Genomic DNA, 19,010 nt, shown 5'->3' on the forward strand with positions numbered 1-19,010 from the left:
GCAAAATGTGGATTTGAATACCCACAGGGTGGAAAATTTCCCCCAACCTGGCCACATGCTAATGTGTATGTAATTTCATCCCAAAAGCTGCAGTTTATTAAAAATAAAACGTAAAACAAAGTAACACCATTGATAATTGATAGAAAACTGTATACAACACTTTGTAAGGTAGGACAGTGTACTCTGAATTTGGCCTTCAGTATATTGGTACTGCAAACATTAGGATTTCTATTCAGCAATTTGCATTTATATTGCATGATTTACATCGAAAATTTTCCAAAACTCCCAAAAGAAGTACAGCAGATGGCATGATAAATAAATTCCCACACTGAAAATCCCGATTGTTGGTATATTAAGCATTAAATAGTACAGGGAGCAAGAGCAGATGGCTGCTGAAATGTGAGATTGCACAATAATGCCGCAATGTTGATTGCCTGCACTTCGAGAATCACAATTAAGCCACGGAAGCCTAAATCACATCCATGTAACATCCACACTCATGTAAAGAGAAGATATCCTAGGAAGTGAATAAGTGTTTCCCTTCTCTTTCTTGGTTTCTATATAACAATAGTCACATGTCACAGTCCAGATCACTGCAAGGCACAACACAGCAACAAGGCATGGTTTTGCTTCTCTGAAACTCTACACGGGTAGGTGGTGGAAAATCTGACTTTGCTGAGTTCTGGTCAGTCCTTACCTATTGAACAGAAATATAAGATAATATCCCCAACTCAGGAAAATTATCAAAAACAATAACTTTGAAGTCTTTACACATGTATGCACAACAACACAAACACATACTTTCATGTCACCTACATGGAAAGAGATTTGAGTTTTATAGACAATAGACAATAGGTGCTGGAGTAGGCCATTCGGCCCTTCGAGCCAGCACCACCATTCATTATGATCATGGCTGATCATCCACAATCAGTATCCTGTTCCTGCCTTATCCCCATAACCCTTGATTCCACTATCTTTAACAGCTCTGTTTATCTCTTTCTTGAAAGCATCCAGAGAGTTGGCCTCCACTGCCTTCTGGGGCAGAGCATTCCATATATCCACCACTCTCTGGGTGAAGAAGTTTTTCCTCAACTCTGTTCTAAATGGCCTTCCCCTCATTTTTAAACTGTGTCCTCTGGTCCTGGACTCACCCATCAGCGGAAACATGCTTCCTGCCTCCACAGTGTCCAATCCCTTAATAATCTTATACGTCTCAATCAGATCCCCTCTCATCCTTCTAAACTCAAGTCTCCAAGACCAGTCGCTCCAATCTTTCAACATATAATAGTCCCGCCATTCTGGGAATTGACCTTGTGAACCTACGCTGCACTCCCTCAATAGCAAGAATGTCCTTCCTCAAATTGGGAGACCAAAACTGCACACAATACTCCAGGTGCGGTCTCACCAGGGCCCTGTACAGCTGCAGAAGGATCTCTTTGCTCCTGTACTCAATTCCTCTTGTTATGAAGGCCAGCATGCTATTAGCTTTCTTCACTACCTGCTGTACCTGCATGCTTGCTTTCATTGACTGATGTACAAGAACGCCTGGATCTCGTGTGCTTCTCCTTTACCTAACTTGACTCCATTGAGACAGTAATTTTGAGGTGGAGCTTCAAATGTGAGAAGCATGGCTGATAATTTTTCAACAGAAGATATTTCTGCTGCCTGCTGGCCCACAAAGTAGAACACAAATCTGATTTTTCACTCAAAATCGTTAAACATTGCTAGTTTTCATTATACAGGCCCACAAATATGCAAATTTAATTCACTGTAACACCTTTTTTGCTTACTTGTCTCTCATAAACAAATTTATTCCGGTGAAATTTAGCCATGGTGCAGAAACTTCTCTGGATAAATGAGAATCACTAGGCAATACCAAGCTCATCACAGGTCCACATTCTACACTCATGGTCATAGCAAAGAATCTCTATCAATCAGTCTACACTAGACACATGCACGAGGTGAGAATAACAGCACCACTCCTTGCATCATCTCAAATTACTCGAACAGTTACTAAAAAATCTCACTCCAATGAAGCAATAATGACCACACATCAAATGTCTCTATTTGTCAAGGAACAGATGTAATTACCTTTCTGTCCATTCATCCCAATAATAAAGGAAATAATGAGATATTTGCGTTGCTTAACATGGGATACTTACCAGCTGAGGCGTTTAAACACACTCTTTTTGGGCTTTGGCGGTTTCTCGAGTTCAGAGGAGCTGCAGGGTGGCAAATAAACATTTTCAGACAAGATTCATTTAAAAAGAATCAGATGCTTTTGTTCAATATTCTTATTATTTATGGCAAAATCAATCATTTACATAGATTTGAAATTGCAGAATGATAATTTTGTTTGCAAAAGGCACGTGATTTCAGGCAGGAGAACACTTAACATTACTTTGACTAATGAGCGACAAAAGTTCTCACTGTAGGCACATCGATCTTTTCTGCTTTATGAACAGCAGATCAAGACAATAAGAGTTCTGAAGAAATGTCACCAGACCCGAAGGATAACTCTGCTTTCTTTCCACAGATGCTGCCAGACCTGCTGAATGTTTTCAGCAATTTCTCTTTGTGTTTTTGATTCCCAGCATCTGCGGTTCCTTTGCTTAATTTTTTACCAAGATTATAACCCCCTCAGTCTTTTTGCAGAACACGTGGAATTGAACAAAATGGTCGAATTTCTACAGCAGGAACAGAAAAAATTAACAAGGACTGGGCTTGAAAAAAGTTAACTGGAAAACATGAGAATCAAACTTCCAGTGCCGAAGGTGATACATTAGGTTGTAAAGTTATACAGGAGTTTCTCTGGGCCTCATCCACACTGTCATGTGAATGTACAGACAATGTCAAACAATGAAAGGTAGTCATGAATCAGTCACTTCAGGTGACTAAAACACCACATGCCACATCTCGGAGGTAGTAAAATGAGGAGTATATCTCTTGACCAGACTTTCTGTTGCTGATATTTTCAGACAAACTGTCCGAAAATCAACTAAACTATCCGAGAAGTCCAAAAGAACTTTAAATATAACTTATGATCCATGCAAAGTGAATTTCGGTAACATTTTGTAATTACTGTTATAAATAAATACCATGTTTGACGTTGGCCCAATACTGACTGTGCCACTGATGGAACTGACGATAATGCCAGGTGCTTGCTGCACATGGGCATCCATAGCCTGAGGATGGGCTTAATAGTGAGCTTTGATTTTCAAAGCAGGAATGTAAATTGCTACATCACGTACATTTTATATAAGAACTTCGGTCCACCAATTTATGAAGAAGCAAACTGTTTTCAAACAATGTAATTATTACAAAGCCTGCTCTGTCAAAACTAAAAAATAGTTTCAGTGATCTATAATCTGGTTCCTTAATCAACTCTGGTCCAGGAATGGCAAAGTGTTTTGTTTTTCAGTTGGAGATTATTTTTGGTTGCATTATTAAAAATATACTGTGGCTATTTCGAGATGAGGGAATGATGTTTTTAGGCAACCATTGAAAGATACTTTAAAATGCTGGCCAATTGTGTAGGGTTATTGTTAATTTTATGTTAGTAATAGGATTATGTATTTGAAAAGAAATTGGAAGGTAAAGAAACATTTCTCAAAACTGGTACAATTTACATCTGGATTTGTAGGTGCACCCACAATAGGAGCTCTTGGACATGTTGCTAAAATTGGTCACTCATCAAGTTTTTTGCATTTTCCTGCAATCATTGGCTTAGTGGTAGTATACTCTGCACTATTATATACCAATGAAACGCATTTTGATGCAACACAACAGAATTGATTCATTGAGCAACTGGCTTTATCCTCATAGGTCAGAATTCATTGTCAAAACTTTGAAACCAAGGAAAAGGAAGACAGTAAGTAAACTGGCAGCTCACTAGCATTAAACAGCAATTATAACTAGAGAAGATTTCACACACAACCCTTAACTGTTTTACCTGCACACTCCTACAATACCAGTTACGTACTCGCTATCCTCACTTAAGTATTGTTGCAGAAAGAACAAGTCTAGAAAATTCTCGTTTGGACGAAGGGTGTAAGATGAGCAAGCAAACTGCAGGGATTTGATACCCAAAATTATTTCATATTCCTGAAAGAACACAAATAAATAATGAGCTGTTAAAGCAAGTTTAAACTGCTATAATTGCTCCTGCTAAATCCGAGTCCATGGTATTTTGAACAGCATCGATAACTTTATTCAAAGTGCATAGTACATCATGTCACAAAAATATTTCTGCTTTGGAAATAAATGACACGAACGTGATTTTTGAAGGAGATATTTCTGTACAAATTATCCAGGATGGTTTCAGGACACTAACTCCCAAAACAGTGCTTCAAAGATGGATTATTTTTAAAAATGATTCATTTAAGAACCATAAGCTGATTTAGGGTGAAGACAAGAAATGTTATGAAAGATCATTCATCCATGCAAAAGGAAGTCTGCCAAGTACAAAATAAGTGGCTGATCTATAGTAACTGATACCAAGACAGACGGTGAAAATGTTGAGTTAATTTTTCAAGGTTGCACCACCATGAAATTGAATGGACCATGAGCAGCTCGAAGTTACTGGACTATTTTCTTTCAACCACAGTGGCTTCTTGGTTGAATCTTGTCACAATTTGACATGTAAAAAGGGGCAGACCTTTCTAAGTCAAACTCTGACAACATGTTACTGCCAAGTTGTAAAGTGCCAGCCAGTTTTCAACAGGTCAGTGAAAAGAAACACTTCACTACATCCACATCAGCCACGACAAATGGCGGGCCATTTGACAGATTACATTCCGAGCTGGTGAATTGGAGTCACACAGCGTTGGATGCCTATTTTACCACCCAGCTGATTTTACATCACATAGCCCAGTTTGGCAAATTCAGCATCAGCTGCTTCTGATCGGAACCTATTCTATTCATAGGGACCTCAAGTTACAGCTCTGTAAGCAAGAATTCATTGTTTGCCATAAGGTCAAATTCCTCTCAAATTCATATTCTCAGGTTGCCTGCTGAATGTTGCAGTACAAGATGAAAATACAATCTGAGTGGGTTATCTCTGGGTGCTCTGGTTTCCTCCCAAGGTCCAAAGATGTGCATGTTAGGTGGATTGCCCATGCTAAATTGCCCGTAGTGCCCAGGGATATTTAGCTTCAGTGAGTTAGACATGGGGAATGGGTCTGGGTGGGACCCTCTTCAGAGTGGCCCTATGAACTTGTTGGGCCGCATGGCCTGTTTCCACACTATAGGGATTTGATGATACCCTCAACAGTAGCCATGACAACAGGGATGTTTGAGAATTTGGTATTACCAAATTCAGAAATATGGAGTAAAACATACTGCCCAGTCAGTGAGAATCCAAACAGGTGCACTCCCTCAATTTCTGACATCCCATGATGAAATGATGCCTCTCATATAAAGGAAAATACTAATATGGAGAGATTGTTTACCCAGTGTCTTCAATAATGAAATAGCTTCCATGACACTGAGATTATTTGAACAACATCTTCATTCACATAACGCCTAGCATATCCTGTACATGGCTGTGACTGTTCAAAGGTAAATTGCAGCACATTAGCAGCGCAAAAGCAGTCTATTTGACTGAACTGCTCCATGCTGATCTATACACCTCTCCCACCTTGCTTCAAACTCTAAATATGCCGTTGTGTCCTTTCTGACATCTAACTTTCTCTCAAATACATCTGTGCTCATCCTCTCAACGAGTCCTGGTAGCAGCAGCTTCTGCATTCTGGCTGCTCTGAGCAACAAAGCATCTCCTTAATTCTTTATTGGATTTATTAGTGACCATATACATTTAGGATGCTGTTGGGGACTCCCCCTACACCCCCATCAAGCAAATAAAGCAGCACAAGATTGAAAAGCATGCTTTTCCCCTTTCATACAATTCCAAACATTTTGTACAGTGCAATTTTCAGTACTAACTTTTTGTCTCTTGTCAAAGTTGATCAAGCCATTCTGTAAGAGATAGACAAGGACAAAGAAAATTAATTCAAATGTACAAAGGTCAAACAGTACTACAAGATCATGAAATTTAAAAGATCAGAAGTGAAATACAAGCTCTGTAAACTTGGTTCCGTTTTAGTATATCGTCAAAGGCCAATCACAAATGATCTATCATACCACCAGGTCATATCTTGGACACTACATAGAGTCCTTTGCTCCAGTCAAGTAGATCAGTACCAAGCTGAAGACATTCTCAGCTGTTCAACTGCTCAATAGGCAGTGACATCCAGGTAACCAATTTACCTGTACAGAATAAAAATGATGTGCAATTTATCCAACCTTTTGAAAAACTAAACCCATATTCAATTAACTGCAAAGTGATTTGCATGTTCCTTTGTTTACAAATTGTTTGATTCACAGCACAAAGCATCAAATTATTCTGATTGGGATTATTAATCAAGCTCATTCATTTTTTTATTGCTTTGATTCTCATCTACAAGCAGCTTGCAATGAAACCATAATAATAGCGCTCATCAGCAAATAAGGAATCCAAATCTTGTAAGAGAGACTTACTGAATGGTAATTCGGGAAAGCCGAATCCAGCGCTGAAAATTCTGTTAAGAAAGTTCCCAGGTACGGCACAATTCCCTGAACAATATCCTGGAAAAAGAGAGGTGAATTTGTTTAATCCATTGTGAACTCATTGTCCTATTTCTCAAAATTACTACTCCATGTCTTATTTATTCCCTTGATCATACAACTAAATCTATTTAGAATCAAAATTTAGGACTCAAAATTTTAGACAGTTATACAGTGGAATGCAAAGTTAGATCTATAAAGGCCAGGCAAGTTCAACGTTTGATCCCTGATCTGTGAACTGGAAACCAAACTCAATATTTGTGTAACCTCATCATTTGGAGATTGGAAATGTTCTACGTAGTGTGCAATTTCGCTTGAAGATAAAAACAATTTACCTCACCAGATCTCCAAAACTTTGTCTCAACAAGTTTAAATGTCATTTTTTTTCTAAACTCAAGAATATAATTCTTCTCAATGTCTTTTCATAGGACACCTCTCTTACCCAAAGAAATAATTTAATGGTCTCAGACGGTGGGTTGGTTAAGAACCTAACAGCCTAGGAGATCTATCGGAATTGGCAAATTGGAACCAATATTGGGTTTGTGGCAGGAAGTAAATGCGATTTTTGAGGGGCTTTTCGGCAACTTGATGCTTTCATCCAGCAGCATACCACAGGACACAGTAATAGTTCTTACTGTGCGTACATTAATGTTGAAGGCACGAAAGCTCCAAGTATGAACAGCCGGTTCACAGATGACACAAGAATTGGACGGTTGTAAACAGCAAAAAGCCTTAGTCTCTCGGGTTACACATATGGGCTGGTTAGAAGGCTTGAACAGAGGCAAATAGAATTCAATCCAGAAAAGTGTGAGGTGAAGCATTTTGGGAGTCTAATAAGTCAGGACAATATATGTTCAATGAGATAATAAGGTGTGGAGCTGGATGAACACAGCAGGCCAGGCAGCATCAGAGGAGCAGGAAAGTTGATGTTTTGGGTCTGGATGACAGAGGATCAGAAGGACCTTGGTGTGTGCATAAACATATTCTTGAAGGCAGGAGGACCTGTGGATAAGTTGATAAAATATTGGATACTTGCCTGAATATAAGAGCAAAGAAGTAATGATGGAACTGTAAATAACATTAGTTGAGCCACAGCTGGAACAATGTGTGCCGAGAAACGAAGGCATTTTGCTACTTACTACCGCTCCAATTCTTGTGTCATCTGTGAACCTGCTGTTCATACTTGGAGCTTTTGTGTCTTGAACATTAATGTACTCACAGCAAGAACTATTGCGGTGCCCTGCACCATTGCCAAAGCACATTTGTGTAAGATGCTGCAAGATTAGCAAACCATGCACTGTCATTCACTGCATAATCTGGGAGAAAGCTTTATGGAAGTTATACAACTGTCCAATCATGAACTCACATTTTCCCCTGTATACTTACAGAATTTTGCACCACAAAAACAATCATCACGCAGAGCACACATTTTTGATTATAAAAGCAAACCTACTTTTAGATTCAATCTAGATCAGAAAAATATGTTGAAATTCTGCACAGTGCACCAATCACAACACACAATAAACAAAGTGTGACAGCAGGGCAGTAGAAATTCTGGGGCAAACATCTGGAAAGCAATGTAAAAAGATCGTTCACTGCAACTGGAACATTGAGCAGTTTGAAACATGGAGTGTCTGTCAAACTGACAACATGCTAGCATGATTACTGCATTTCTCCCTCTTCAAATACCAGCTTAAAAATGCTTCAATTCCATCTAAGAATGATTTAGAGAATAAGAAAACTTTGACTATTTTCTGAGCTGGACAACTAGTTTGGTAAAGTGGCACCAAAATATTTATATCTGACCAATTATTTTGTTCTTTTATCAAATTCAGGAGCAAAATGAGTGGACAAAGAGCATGATAAAAGGAGTGAGGAGGAATGGCTAGAAACTTGTCAGTTTTCGTCCAAGCTAGTTGAAACTAGATAGTTGATGTCTGAAATACTGAACAAACAAAGAGATATGAATATCTCTCCATTCCGACGCAGCAAATAGTCCTTACTGCGGAGAACAATAAAAGGAAAACATGGTAATTGAGTAAAAACACTTATGAGAACCAGTTAAATCTCTTAATGTTTTTATTAATTACAAGGCCCTTGAAGTGTACAAAGCAAAAGAAAAAGAAATTGGCACATATCGCACTTTAGACATTGCTTCAGTTCAAATTTCCAAGATAATGAACACTGAGAAAGATAATCTATGAAGGCTGCATCACTGCAGTATAACCACATTTGATGTTGATTAAAATGTTAACTGCAATATCATCAGCAATTACAAGAATCATGGCAAAACAATCTTGGAAGACTTGAGCCAAGCCAGACCACCTGGACTGCAATACATATATTCCTGTTGCAGTATTGATTGACAGAATCTGTACGCATTCAGTCACCAACTGAGTTCATTGCAGATATTTTACTATAAACTGTTGATCATGCCCTGAATATAGTCACACTGGGCCAAGTGCAACACCTTACCTCCATTAGCAGCTCTCTACTTGCCATAAAGTTATCTTCTTCATTGTTTGAAAGGTCTTCAAATGTTATCTTACTGCTCCTAGTCAAGAGAATGAGACAAATTACTCTTGACAGAATAGAGTCAAGATAACAAACAGCTGATACGGAATCTGACAAATAAGCAAGTAATACAGACAGTGAATGGCAGTGAAGCATTTTTACAGTAAGTATAGTTATTTTAGCCAAATTGTTCAGAAATGTTTTGGCAATCTCTGGGGCAGGTAGAACTTGAACCCTGATTGTTGAAACCCAGGGATGGGGATACTGCCATTGTGCCGCAAAAGCTCTTGAGTGCAGTCGTTTTGGTGAATCTCATTGTAGCAAGAGAGATTTCATTCCCAAGCTGCCTACAAAAAACAACCATGATCAAATGGTCTGAGGCACACGAACATAAACTACAGGTGTGCACTTCAAAGTGTTATAGAGTGCTTTCTTGGGAGATTAAAATAATTGTTGTCTTTGTATTTTAGCATCCCACACAAACCTCTGGCTTATATCACCCCATCACAGCATATCCACAGGAAACTGTGTTACGTTCCATCCAACAGCAGATCAGTTTTGGAACACGATAGTTAAATATTTCAAGTTGCCAAACAGTTTTCTTTTTCCACTTAAACAAATTAACTCTTCGCTCCTTCGTGAAAGAATGAAAGATTCTGCCAATTAGCCAATTGTTAGGATTGCACTGTAGTGCCTCTGGTAATCCTGTTAATGCACCGAGTGTGTGAAGATCACTTGTGCAAGTAAACCTGGAGGTCAAACCTGCAATTTCCTACCTCATACTTATCAAATAAAAATTACATGGCTCTTTCTGAACAATGACTTACTTTGACACGGCTGCCCAAGTCTTCTTCAAATTGAACACACTATTCGATTGCAATGCAGTGGTAATTGCATGCACTGACGAGAAATTCTGCAAAGTCCTACATTCCTGTCAGAGAAAAAAAGCCGTGAGTTCTGTGGAAAAAGCAGTGACTCCCCATTACCCAACACCTCAGACTTTTTAAAAAGGTTCTATCAGAAAAATGTTAGCTGAGAAAATAACAGCATTAACAAACAAACTTTTTGAGGGAAAGAATTCCATGATTCTTGGCAACTCAAACCTTGATATTTGTTTTGTATCCCTCTGAGACAACCTCTTCAGTTCCCTTGCTGCCAGCCTGTGACTGGTTAGATATGATTACTGACACCAAAGGAGAGCTCAAAAAGAGTAGGATTGAGACATGGACATCTGAGTGGTAGAAGTGGCGAAGGTAGGGGGGTGGAGGCGGGGTAATCATCTTTGGTATATCCATCACATTTAGCTCATAAATGAATTTTAGGTTGTATTATCTGACAGAATAGGAGGGCAGGACCAGTCACGTGAGATACTCATTCGAGGGAAAACAAACAAATCAGGAAATTGGGTCTACTTTTATGAGTCACTACGTTATTGATACTGAGTTAACTAATCTTACATAGATTAGCAGCTGAATGTCCTTCATCTGTTTCCACCACCCCCCCAACCTGTTGGAGGCAGGGAGAAAACTGGATCAAATCAAACCTCCCAAATGTGTACTTTGGGTTGTGGTGGAGACGAGGAGGAAGCCTGCGAGTGTTTGTTATCAGGTCTCAAAGCCACTTCTGCTTGGGGAGGAAGGCCAGGGAGGGGCAGGGTGATCACACCATTTGGGATTTCTTTGGAGGTGCGTCAATTGGCATAATCATAAGTGCCTTGTCTGATTAAGGCCAGCAGGTAGGTTCTCAAGCCCAGAGTCTTCCGGCTTCAGGGAAATAAAGCTGCTGCAGTAAAATGGAAGTAATGGAGGGCACTTCAACATGGAAGCCACTCCTTGTCAACTATTGTAAAAACTCAAAATCAGAACTAGAAAAGTCAGCCAAGTGATCAAGTGATTCCTCTTCAGAATAGCCTTTGATAGTGCCAGTGGATATGTCAGGAACTCTTTCATCCATGTCTACGACTGGGTGTCAGCCTACATTCGGTTGAACTGCTCCATATTGTAAAACTGGAGACAGACTTTCAAATCCCCATCAAGGTCCCATTAATGCCTCAAGACTCTTAACGAGTCAAAACTGATGCAGGCAGTGTTGCCAAGACCCAAACCAGACTTCTCTAAATTAGCTGGCAACAGAATTATTGTGAACTTTCATTCCAAACCTTACTAATGAATGAATATTTTGTTGTCACGTGTATACGGGAAAATACATTGAAAGTACAGTTTTGTTGCAAAATCCAGTGCAATTTAGGATTACAAAATCAGTAAGAATCAATTACTTCCTTTACTTAATTAGTTAATTACTCGGTTCCTATCCTGATCCTTTCCAAATGTACGAGTGGGAATGCCACATGTTGGCGACAAGTACAAACCTGGTATCAGATCTGACAGCCCTTCCTCACTCTTTTACCGATTGCTGACTAACATGCTGAGACAAATTCCTTTGGCAAACACATAAGAAACAGACAACCAGGCAAGTTACTGAAGTGCCGTCATGTAGGCATACAGAATGCAGAACATTGGGAATAAAATGTACACTGTTTCGTAGACTGATTACAGCTTGGAAGGGAGGCAAATAACACTATGTAATGCCCAATAACTAACTTCATTTTTGAAGGGCCAGTAAAAATCTGAAATCAGTTTGCCTTTTTTATCCACATAAATATTTTTGATGAGAAAAAAATACATTAATACTTCAATGCAACTGTAAACTGAGGCAAGAACTATTAGCAGCCAGCACTACAGAAATTATGAATGCTAGGATTTTCCATGAAGCATTCAACTCTTATTCAGAAAAGTATTCTGCTTGCCAGTTCAAGAGGCTTTCAAACCTTGGACATATCAACACATAGTGTTAATGGCTTGCTCTCTTCCACCATGGTTGTTTCATGCACTGTGGACTTTAACATGTCACAAAGGCTAAAAACCAATAAAGAATAGTGTACCTGGGCAACATCAATCCATTTCTCAATGATTTTAGCCCTCTGCCGTGGTTTCAGCTGTTGAGGTCTTAATATGGTGCTGGTGACACATTTTGTAACATTATTGAACTGTGTAATGGTGGCCTGGACGGTTGATACCAGATGCTGTTTTTCTTCCTTCCCTCGTTGAGACCAGATGGACCCTAAACATTGGCTGGGCACAAGTTTCCGAAAAAGATCCTGATCAAAAATAAAAAGGAAACAAAGGGTAAAGGTATCAGTCGTGCCATGTTTTTAGCAATGAACGACAAACAAGATTTGTCCGTCCATGGGTACATTCGTCCTGCTAGTTTGCAATTGTACATTAAAACTGCGTGCTATATTGTCAACGACTGGCTACATAATACTCACATTGATGCACAAGCGCACATTGGCTATTCAGACAGATCAAAACCCTCGAATTTTCAGTCATCTGCTTCCTATTTGTAGGTTAGATTTAAAATCACTGGTTATCTCCACCCAACTCCGACTGGGCTCCACGCACACCATCATGCATGGCTCTGCTGGCAATAGTCACTGCTACAGATGCTCAGCCCTGGTGGCCCACAGGCTAGACAGGCTGGGCATCAGTATAGCGGCCCTGCATCATGTCTACTTCTCGCACCAAGGCAGGTTGACAGAACACAATGGCAGCCCGGCCCTCTGTTGGTTCAACAGATCTCAATGTCAACACTTCCCCACTGTTGGTTTCATGCTGAACACGAATATTGCCAAACGTCCAAGCTTGTCAACTGGCCATTCAGATTACATTGTGTCCTTCTGTCTCCCTCTTCAAGATGAGCAACTCCCATCAACAATTATGCCCCAACAGTGAAAGTTAACACAACCGGCAAATAGTTCCTTCAGATCCCCGTAAACTCATTCAGAATGGAGAAATTTGTCAGTCTCGTCACTTTCAAAGCCAGAGTTGGCTGTGACAGGCTGCAGTAGAAAGGAGTGCTCAGAAACCATCGAGTGGGAAACTGTTGCATGTTTATGCAAGCATGGTGGGCTCTCACTTTTAACAGTCTGATCACGTCACAATGATGTCATCGATCATTTCTGGCAAGGAATAGCTTAGGGTAACCCTGCTGCCTCGACAGCAAACTACATAATAAAACTCCTGCTGTTTAATGCTTCAGCCCCCTGGACCTGTGCGGTAAAGGAAAAAAAAAAAGAACTGGCAATGAGGATCAAAAAAAACCGCTTTGAGATTCATCAGGTCAAACCACTGATTTGAAAAAAGACTCTCAGCCCTCACTGCAGATCTCTATGATTCAACAAAAGAAAAGCAGCTACATTCCTCGACAGACACCCAACGAGGTTGCTGCCCACCAAAAATGGCTGCTGTCATCATTATGTCACATGATTAGACTCTAAATGCCAGTCGGTATATACATACACATATGCAACAGAAACTGCAGTGAAAACAGACAGTTACCTTTGGAACTCTGTGCAGAAAAGCAGCTGCCCCTCAACAAACTGAGATAACAAAGTGTGGAGTTGGAGGAACACAGCAGGCCAAGCAGCATCTTAGGAGCAACTGTGCTCACCCAGCTCTGCACTTTGTTATCTCGGGTTCTTCAGCATCTGCAGTTCCCATTATCTCTTATCCCATAACCAAAACCAACTTTTGACAAAGTGGTCACTTCCAGATGAGATCGCTGCACCCCTGTTCTGAACACTAACATATGCTTGGGATTTTTGAGACCTAGAGGACTACTTACATTCTAGAGTCACACCCAATGCTGACATACAGACCACTGAACTTCCACTTCAAGCCTAAGCCTATGACCAGACTTTGACATAACTCAAATTTTGATTCAGCAACTACGAGTCTCATTTTTTAGAGGTAGACATCAAGCCACCTTGCAGACGAGACTGGAATACCCTGTGGCTGATTCCACTCCAGAAGATTCTGGGAAAACAACAAAATTGCCATCCTGGATACTTCAAACAAAATCAGTGGACTCTTGAAGAAACAGTGACTGTTATGATGAAACAATTAAACTTTTACCCTGAAATACTATTCATTTTGTAAAGGTTCAACACTAAGTTACAAAGGATTTTCAGTGCTCTCTCAGGTCACTTATTTCACATGACGTTCATTCAAAACAAATGACAAGTGCTGAAGTATTAGTTGGCAGGTATTTCAAGCGAGATACTGAAGTTACACGTCAAACAACACATTTTAACATCTTGGAAGACTGCATTTTGAAGGGAATTCAGTTATAACGACTGGTGGAGCAGTAATAGCATTAAACAACACAGAGAGATTCAGATGCCTACTGCTGACTGAAATATCTTATTCAGAATGACTGGGCCCCAGATTCCTGTTTACTCACAGCATCCATAAAAGTCAGCTGCTCTGCAATGAAGCGTGATGGGTAGGACAGGAGCTTTTCGTCAACTTGTTCGATGGTTTGGTCGTGTTCTTCTCCAATATAGAATCTAACTCTTCTACGGTAGCCTTCTGTGCAAGTGAAGATAGACATTTATTTTGTGCCCAAAGTTCACATTGCTCTAAAATATCTCACAAACTTGTGAATAGAAGTCATGCATTGGTTTACAATAGTTATCTAATATTCATACTTCTAAATCTAGATTTGGTGAAATTAATATGATATTGCACTGAAATCCTCTTGTTGGGAGCATCTCAATTGCAAAAGAAATTGTATTTAATGACAGATTCCCATCCCAATTTCTAGCTTTAGGAAATCTTCCGAATCACAATCTATTGTTTCACAATAACTTGCAAACTTATTACATCAGATTATAAAATAAAATGTCATTGACGGCAACAGTTCAAAAGGAAATTGTCCAGAAAGTCGTATTACATGCTGCTGGGTCTTAGCGGACCATATTAGAGTATCAAATCTATGCAGAATTTGGTCTTGTACATCACGTAGTACAGGGGTAATCATTCAGCAATAATTTTAATTAACTTCGTTTACCCAAAAATTTGGAAGTAATTTTGAAGCTTGTCAAAGGAAACCAAAATGAACTAAATCCTGAGACAGAGGGGCAAGCCGCACACAAACTTGTAGGGAGGCACCCTGAATTAAAACCACATTTTTGCAACATAATTATAAATCTTACTGAACATCTCTTTCTCCGCTGTTTCCTCCACCAAAAACCGACTCAGGAGTTTCTGGGCCCGATGTTCAGCATCTGACCCCGGCACTGTCTGGTTCAAGTAGCAAAGTACCTTCCGGAGACAAGAGTAAGTTGGAACTTGACGAAAGTCTTCGGCAGACTCCTCCAGCCAGATTTCAAGAATTTCAGGTATAGCACTGGAAATAAAGTCAGAGTTTATATCTGTTTATCAGGGAAGCAAAACGTGTGGGAAAAAAGCTTCTAATTCTACAAATGTAAATGCAATAGATTAAAGTTGGAATATGGGGTCATCGTGCTCACACAGGAGATGAGCTGCCATCTTGAGCTGCTGCAGTGCACATGGCAATGGTGATCCTGCTGTGCCATCAGAGGGGGGCTGTGTGGCACTTTGACCCAATGATGAAGAAATGACTGTCCAAGTTCGAATTACGCTGGCCATGGATGGAAACTGCAAGTTGGCCATGTTTCCAAGTTTTCTTCCAGGTAGATTGCACAAGTAAGCTTAAGGCTCACGTATAAAGTGATTTCACATGGGTCTGAGGTTACTTATTACACCAGCAGGACCTCTTGGTGTTTAGAGTTTGCTAGTAAAGAGAAAGTGAGCTTTGACAAAAAATCTTCTTTATAAAAGTCAAATGGGACAAATCAGATGAACAAAGAAAAACACAAGGATAATGATGATTTGTTTGGCTTTGTTCTGGGAGTTGCATTGCCAGCAGTTGGATACCTCGGTAACATGGATAAATTGGGTCCAGCTGAGGATGAATAATGAAATACTCCAACATAGTCAGCTTTCAATTCACTTATTTTAACTGCCTGCCTGGCTAATACTGAGAGGCCACGTAGCATTATTTCACAGGTAAATCAATGGTTACTTTTTTGCAACAAGACGTCAGCGGCACAGAGAAGTCATCACACCACTGAAATCGAACCCTTTGCACAGAAAAACTCCCCAGGGCACTTCACAGCAGATTAACCATTCAAAAACTGACAAAGGAGGAGATATTCAAACAGGTGTCCAAACATTTGGTCATAGTGACTCTTCATGAGTTTCTTAAAGGCGAGAGATGGTGATGTCTAGAGGAAGAAACTATACATCTGCAGGAAGAAGCACTAACGGTGGTGGGCTGATGAAAAAAATAAGAAGTACACAGCACACTGGACGTGGCAGAACAGAAATGTACCAGGCAAAGTTTGGGACTTAAAATAATTCCAGACAAAAGCAAAATAAGAACGTGAAAGGATGTGAACACAAGAATTGAAAGTTTTTTTCGAAAAAAAATCTAAAGTTCAGACATTGGTCAACCGAGAGACAACGTGGGCCAGCATGGACTGAGTTGCAGCTATGGTCTATGATGCAATAGGCAGAAGAAACCTTTGATGTTCCAAAGACTCCAAAAAGTAAACATTTGTTTGATTGGCATCCCCAATTTACATGGAATATTTTACACTGAAAGTGCTGTTCTAGTTTTTAATTTGGAATTTCCTTATCTGCAGCCCTACACTGAAACAGATGATCACTTATTTGAGTCCGTTCATAATAGATCATTACAGCACAGAAATTATATGATGTGAAACATTACACACAGACATTGGGGCTTCACTCAGACTTTAACAGCTCCATTCCTGTTAAACAGTGGTTGGTGTAGGAAGTGCTAGGCAGCCATAGTGCCATATGCAGCAATAGCCTCTTGTTGTTTGAGAAAGATATACGACTTAGAAATAGTTTACACTGGAGGGACTATTTTGACTTCATCTGCTTTCAGGTCAGTTGGCATAGGTCGTACTCTTTTGCAATGATTCAAAAACACAGCTGGCCCACACTGCTAAGATGCTGAATGATATTAACTAGTGAACATGGCAAATTATGAAATGAAGTGACTCATTTTTGGAAATGTCAAGAGATTGTTTTTCAGTGAGGTCAGAAGAATTATGAAAAGCTTGATAAAAGGTGAAGTTTTTAATCAGCTTTTTAAAAAATGGAAAAAAGCATACTGTGCATTTCAGATTTTAGAGTCTAAACAGCTGAAGCCATGGCTGGTAACAACAGGACAAACATAATCTGGGATAGGCAAAAAAGTGAAACTGGACAGGAAAAAAGAGAAACGCCTGAAGTGGACACAAGGAAATTGCAGAGATGGAGGGACAAGGCTGTGGAAATGTTATTTGTTATGTGACCTCTCGGAAACAGTGACTAACTGAAACACACTGGAAATGTGACTTAAGGAAGTTGCCTGGGCTCATTTGGTCCTGAATCTTTCAGAAATGCTTCGATCACATTACAAACACTCGAACAGTAACCCTCCAAAAATATATAGAAAGAAAAATCAATTCAAAAGATCACAAAACCAAAAAATTCCATATCCTACTGAAAGCCTTCGTGGCTGGGAAATAGGTTGCTGAGCTAAAGAGCCTCTACCCTGCTGACAATATGGTAGAACTTAATTAGTACTGTGCAGAGTCCAAAATTTGACCCAAAACACTTTTCTGTCGTCCCACTAGAATTAAAGTCTCTGTTTCCAATAGATTCATTAACAAGTTACTACATCCCTACCGAGTAATCTGAAACCTCTAATCAGCTGCAGTGTACAACATCATTTCATTTAATTACTCATTATCATCCTTCCACCATCTAAAAGGATCATTTCCGAAAGCGAGCACAACATAAACTTAGATTGCAATGGCACTGGAGAGAAGTGTATTCTTAAAGTATTAGAGTCTTCCAGAATTGAAATAATTATGTACAGGTGCACTTTTGTCTTTCTTTTCAATTCTGGCCACTTGCGCATCTGAGATTAATTGTTTCATCGATGACAACTTCACTGGATATGTTCCTGCCACTTCTGCCCTCACTCAAGATGTTCCTTTAAAACCATGTTTTGACCATGCTTTTACTCAACCCCCAAATATCTGTGTTTTCTGCAATGTCAAACTGACAGGTTGTAAGCTACTATTCTGTAGAAAACAAAAATGATATTTTTCTACATTACTCAACCCAAAAAACTTGAATTCAAAAGGAGATTAACATACCAAATAACATGCCAAACCAGCACATTACTTTCATGAGGATTACACTGTCCTCAATCGGGGATCAGGATAATTTAGGTTCCTTCATACACTTCATCCCTATATGTCTCTTGAGACATTAGTACAGGAATATTGTGAAATTAATCAGGACCAATTTGGTATCCACAATTAGCTGTGTTCATCCAGACATGAATAGCTAGGTGTTGGAGAAAAATGTCCAGATAACCACCATGCCCTGTGGCTTAGATTTCTAAAACTTTGTTTCATTTACCCAAAAAGCCAACTGGGTGGGTTAGAGTGAATAGCAATGCACAAGGCATCCCAACTGTGTTCTGAGTTAGTAGGTACTGCTGATGCTGGAGTCTGAGATAACAAGGTGTGGAACTGGATGAACACAGCAGGCTAGCAGGCTAGGGCCTCAGGAAAGCTGGCATTTCAGGTCTGGACCATTCTTCAGAAAATTTCTGGTGGAGGGCCCAGACCCGAAACATCAGTTTTCCTGCTCCTCTGATGCTGCCTGGCCAACTGTGTCCTATTTGTTTGATTAACAAGAGGGATTTTTCCTTTGCTGCATTTTTCATAAATTGTTTGAGCTTTCTTTCAAACTTCAGTGCAGCCCAGTTGTGAACGCTTGCTATTGCATCTGAAGTAAAAATATTCCCTGAAAATCCTCACTCCCTCAAATTGACCATTTTTCTCAAAGCAATACTGCAAAAATTTGCCTTTGTATTTGCTCACAAGTAATTTATCTGTGCTGGGCCCTTCAGGCATTGGCTTTCTTGATTATAAAAAT

General features: G+C 39.7%; 1 protein-coding gene across 2 annotated transcripts in view; it reads right to left on the reverse strand.

Moving 5' to 3' along the window:
• The window catches only part of LOC132208744 (ral guanine nucleotide dissociation stimulator-like 1), a 62,688-nt gene that overhangs the window by 17,094 nt on the left and 26,584 nt on the right, over window positions 1-19,010 (reverse strand). For both annotated transcript variants that reach the window (XM_059644121.1, XM_059644120.1), the window contains 9 exons: window positions 15,173-15,366; window positions 14,419-14,546; window positions 12,059-12,274; window positions 9,945-10,048; window positions 9,079-9,157; window positions 6,538-6,624; window positions 5,944-5,976; window positions 3,953-4,104; window positions 2,163-2,222 (listed from right to left, as the gene is read on the reverse strand). In XM_059644121.1, the coding sequence (XP_059500104.1) occupies window positions 2,163-2,222; window positions 3,953-4,104; window positions 5,944-5,976; window positions 6,538-6,624; window positions 9,079-9,157; window positions 9,945-10,048; window positions 12,059-12,274; window positions 14,419-14,546; window positions 15,173-15,366 (1,053 nt within the window). The remainder of the gene's footprint in view (window positions 1-2,162; window positions 2,223-3,952; window positions 4,105-5,943; window positions 5,977-6,537; window positions 6,625-9,078; window positions 9,158-9,944; window positions 10,049-12,058; window positions 12,275-14,418; window positions 14,547-15,172; window positions 15,367-19,010) is intronic.

The sequence above is a fragment of the Stegostoma tigrinum genome, unplaced genomic scaffold (assembly GCF_030684315.1).
Source record: "Stegostoma tigrinum isolate sSteTig4 unplaced genomic scaffold, sSteTig4.hap1 scaffold_53, whole genome shotgun sequence".
In the NCBI taxonomy this organism is placed as follows: domain Eukaryota; kingdom Metazoa; phylum Chordata; class Chondrichthyes; order Orectolobiformes; family Stegostomatidae; genus Stegostoma; species Stegostoma tigrinum.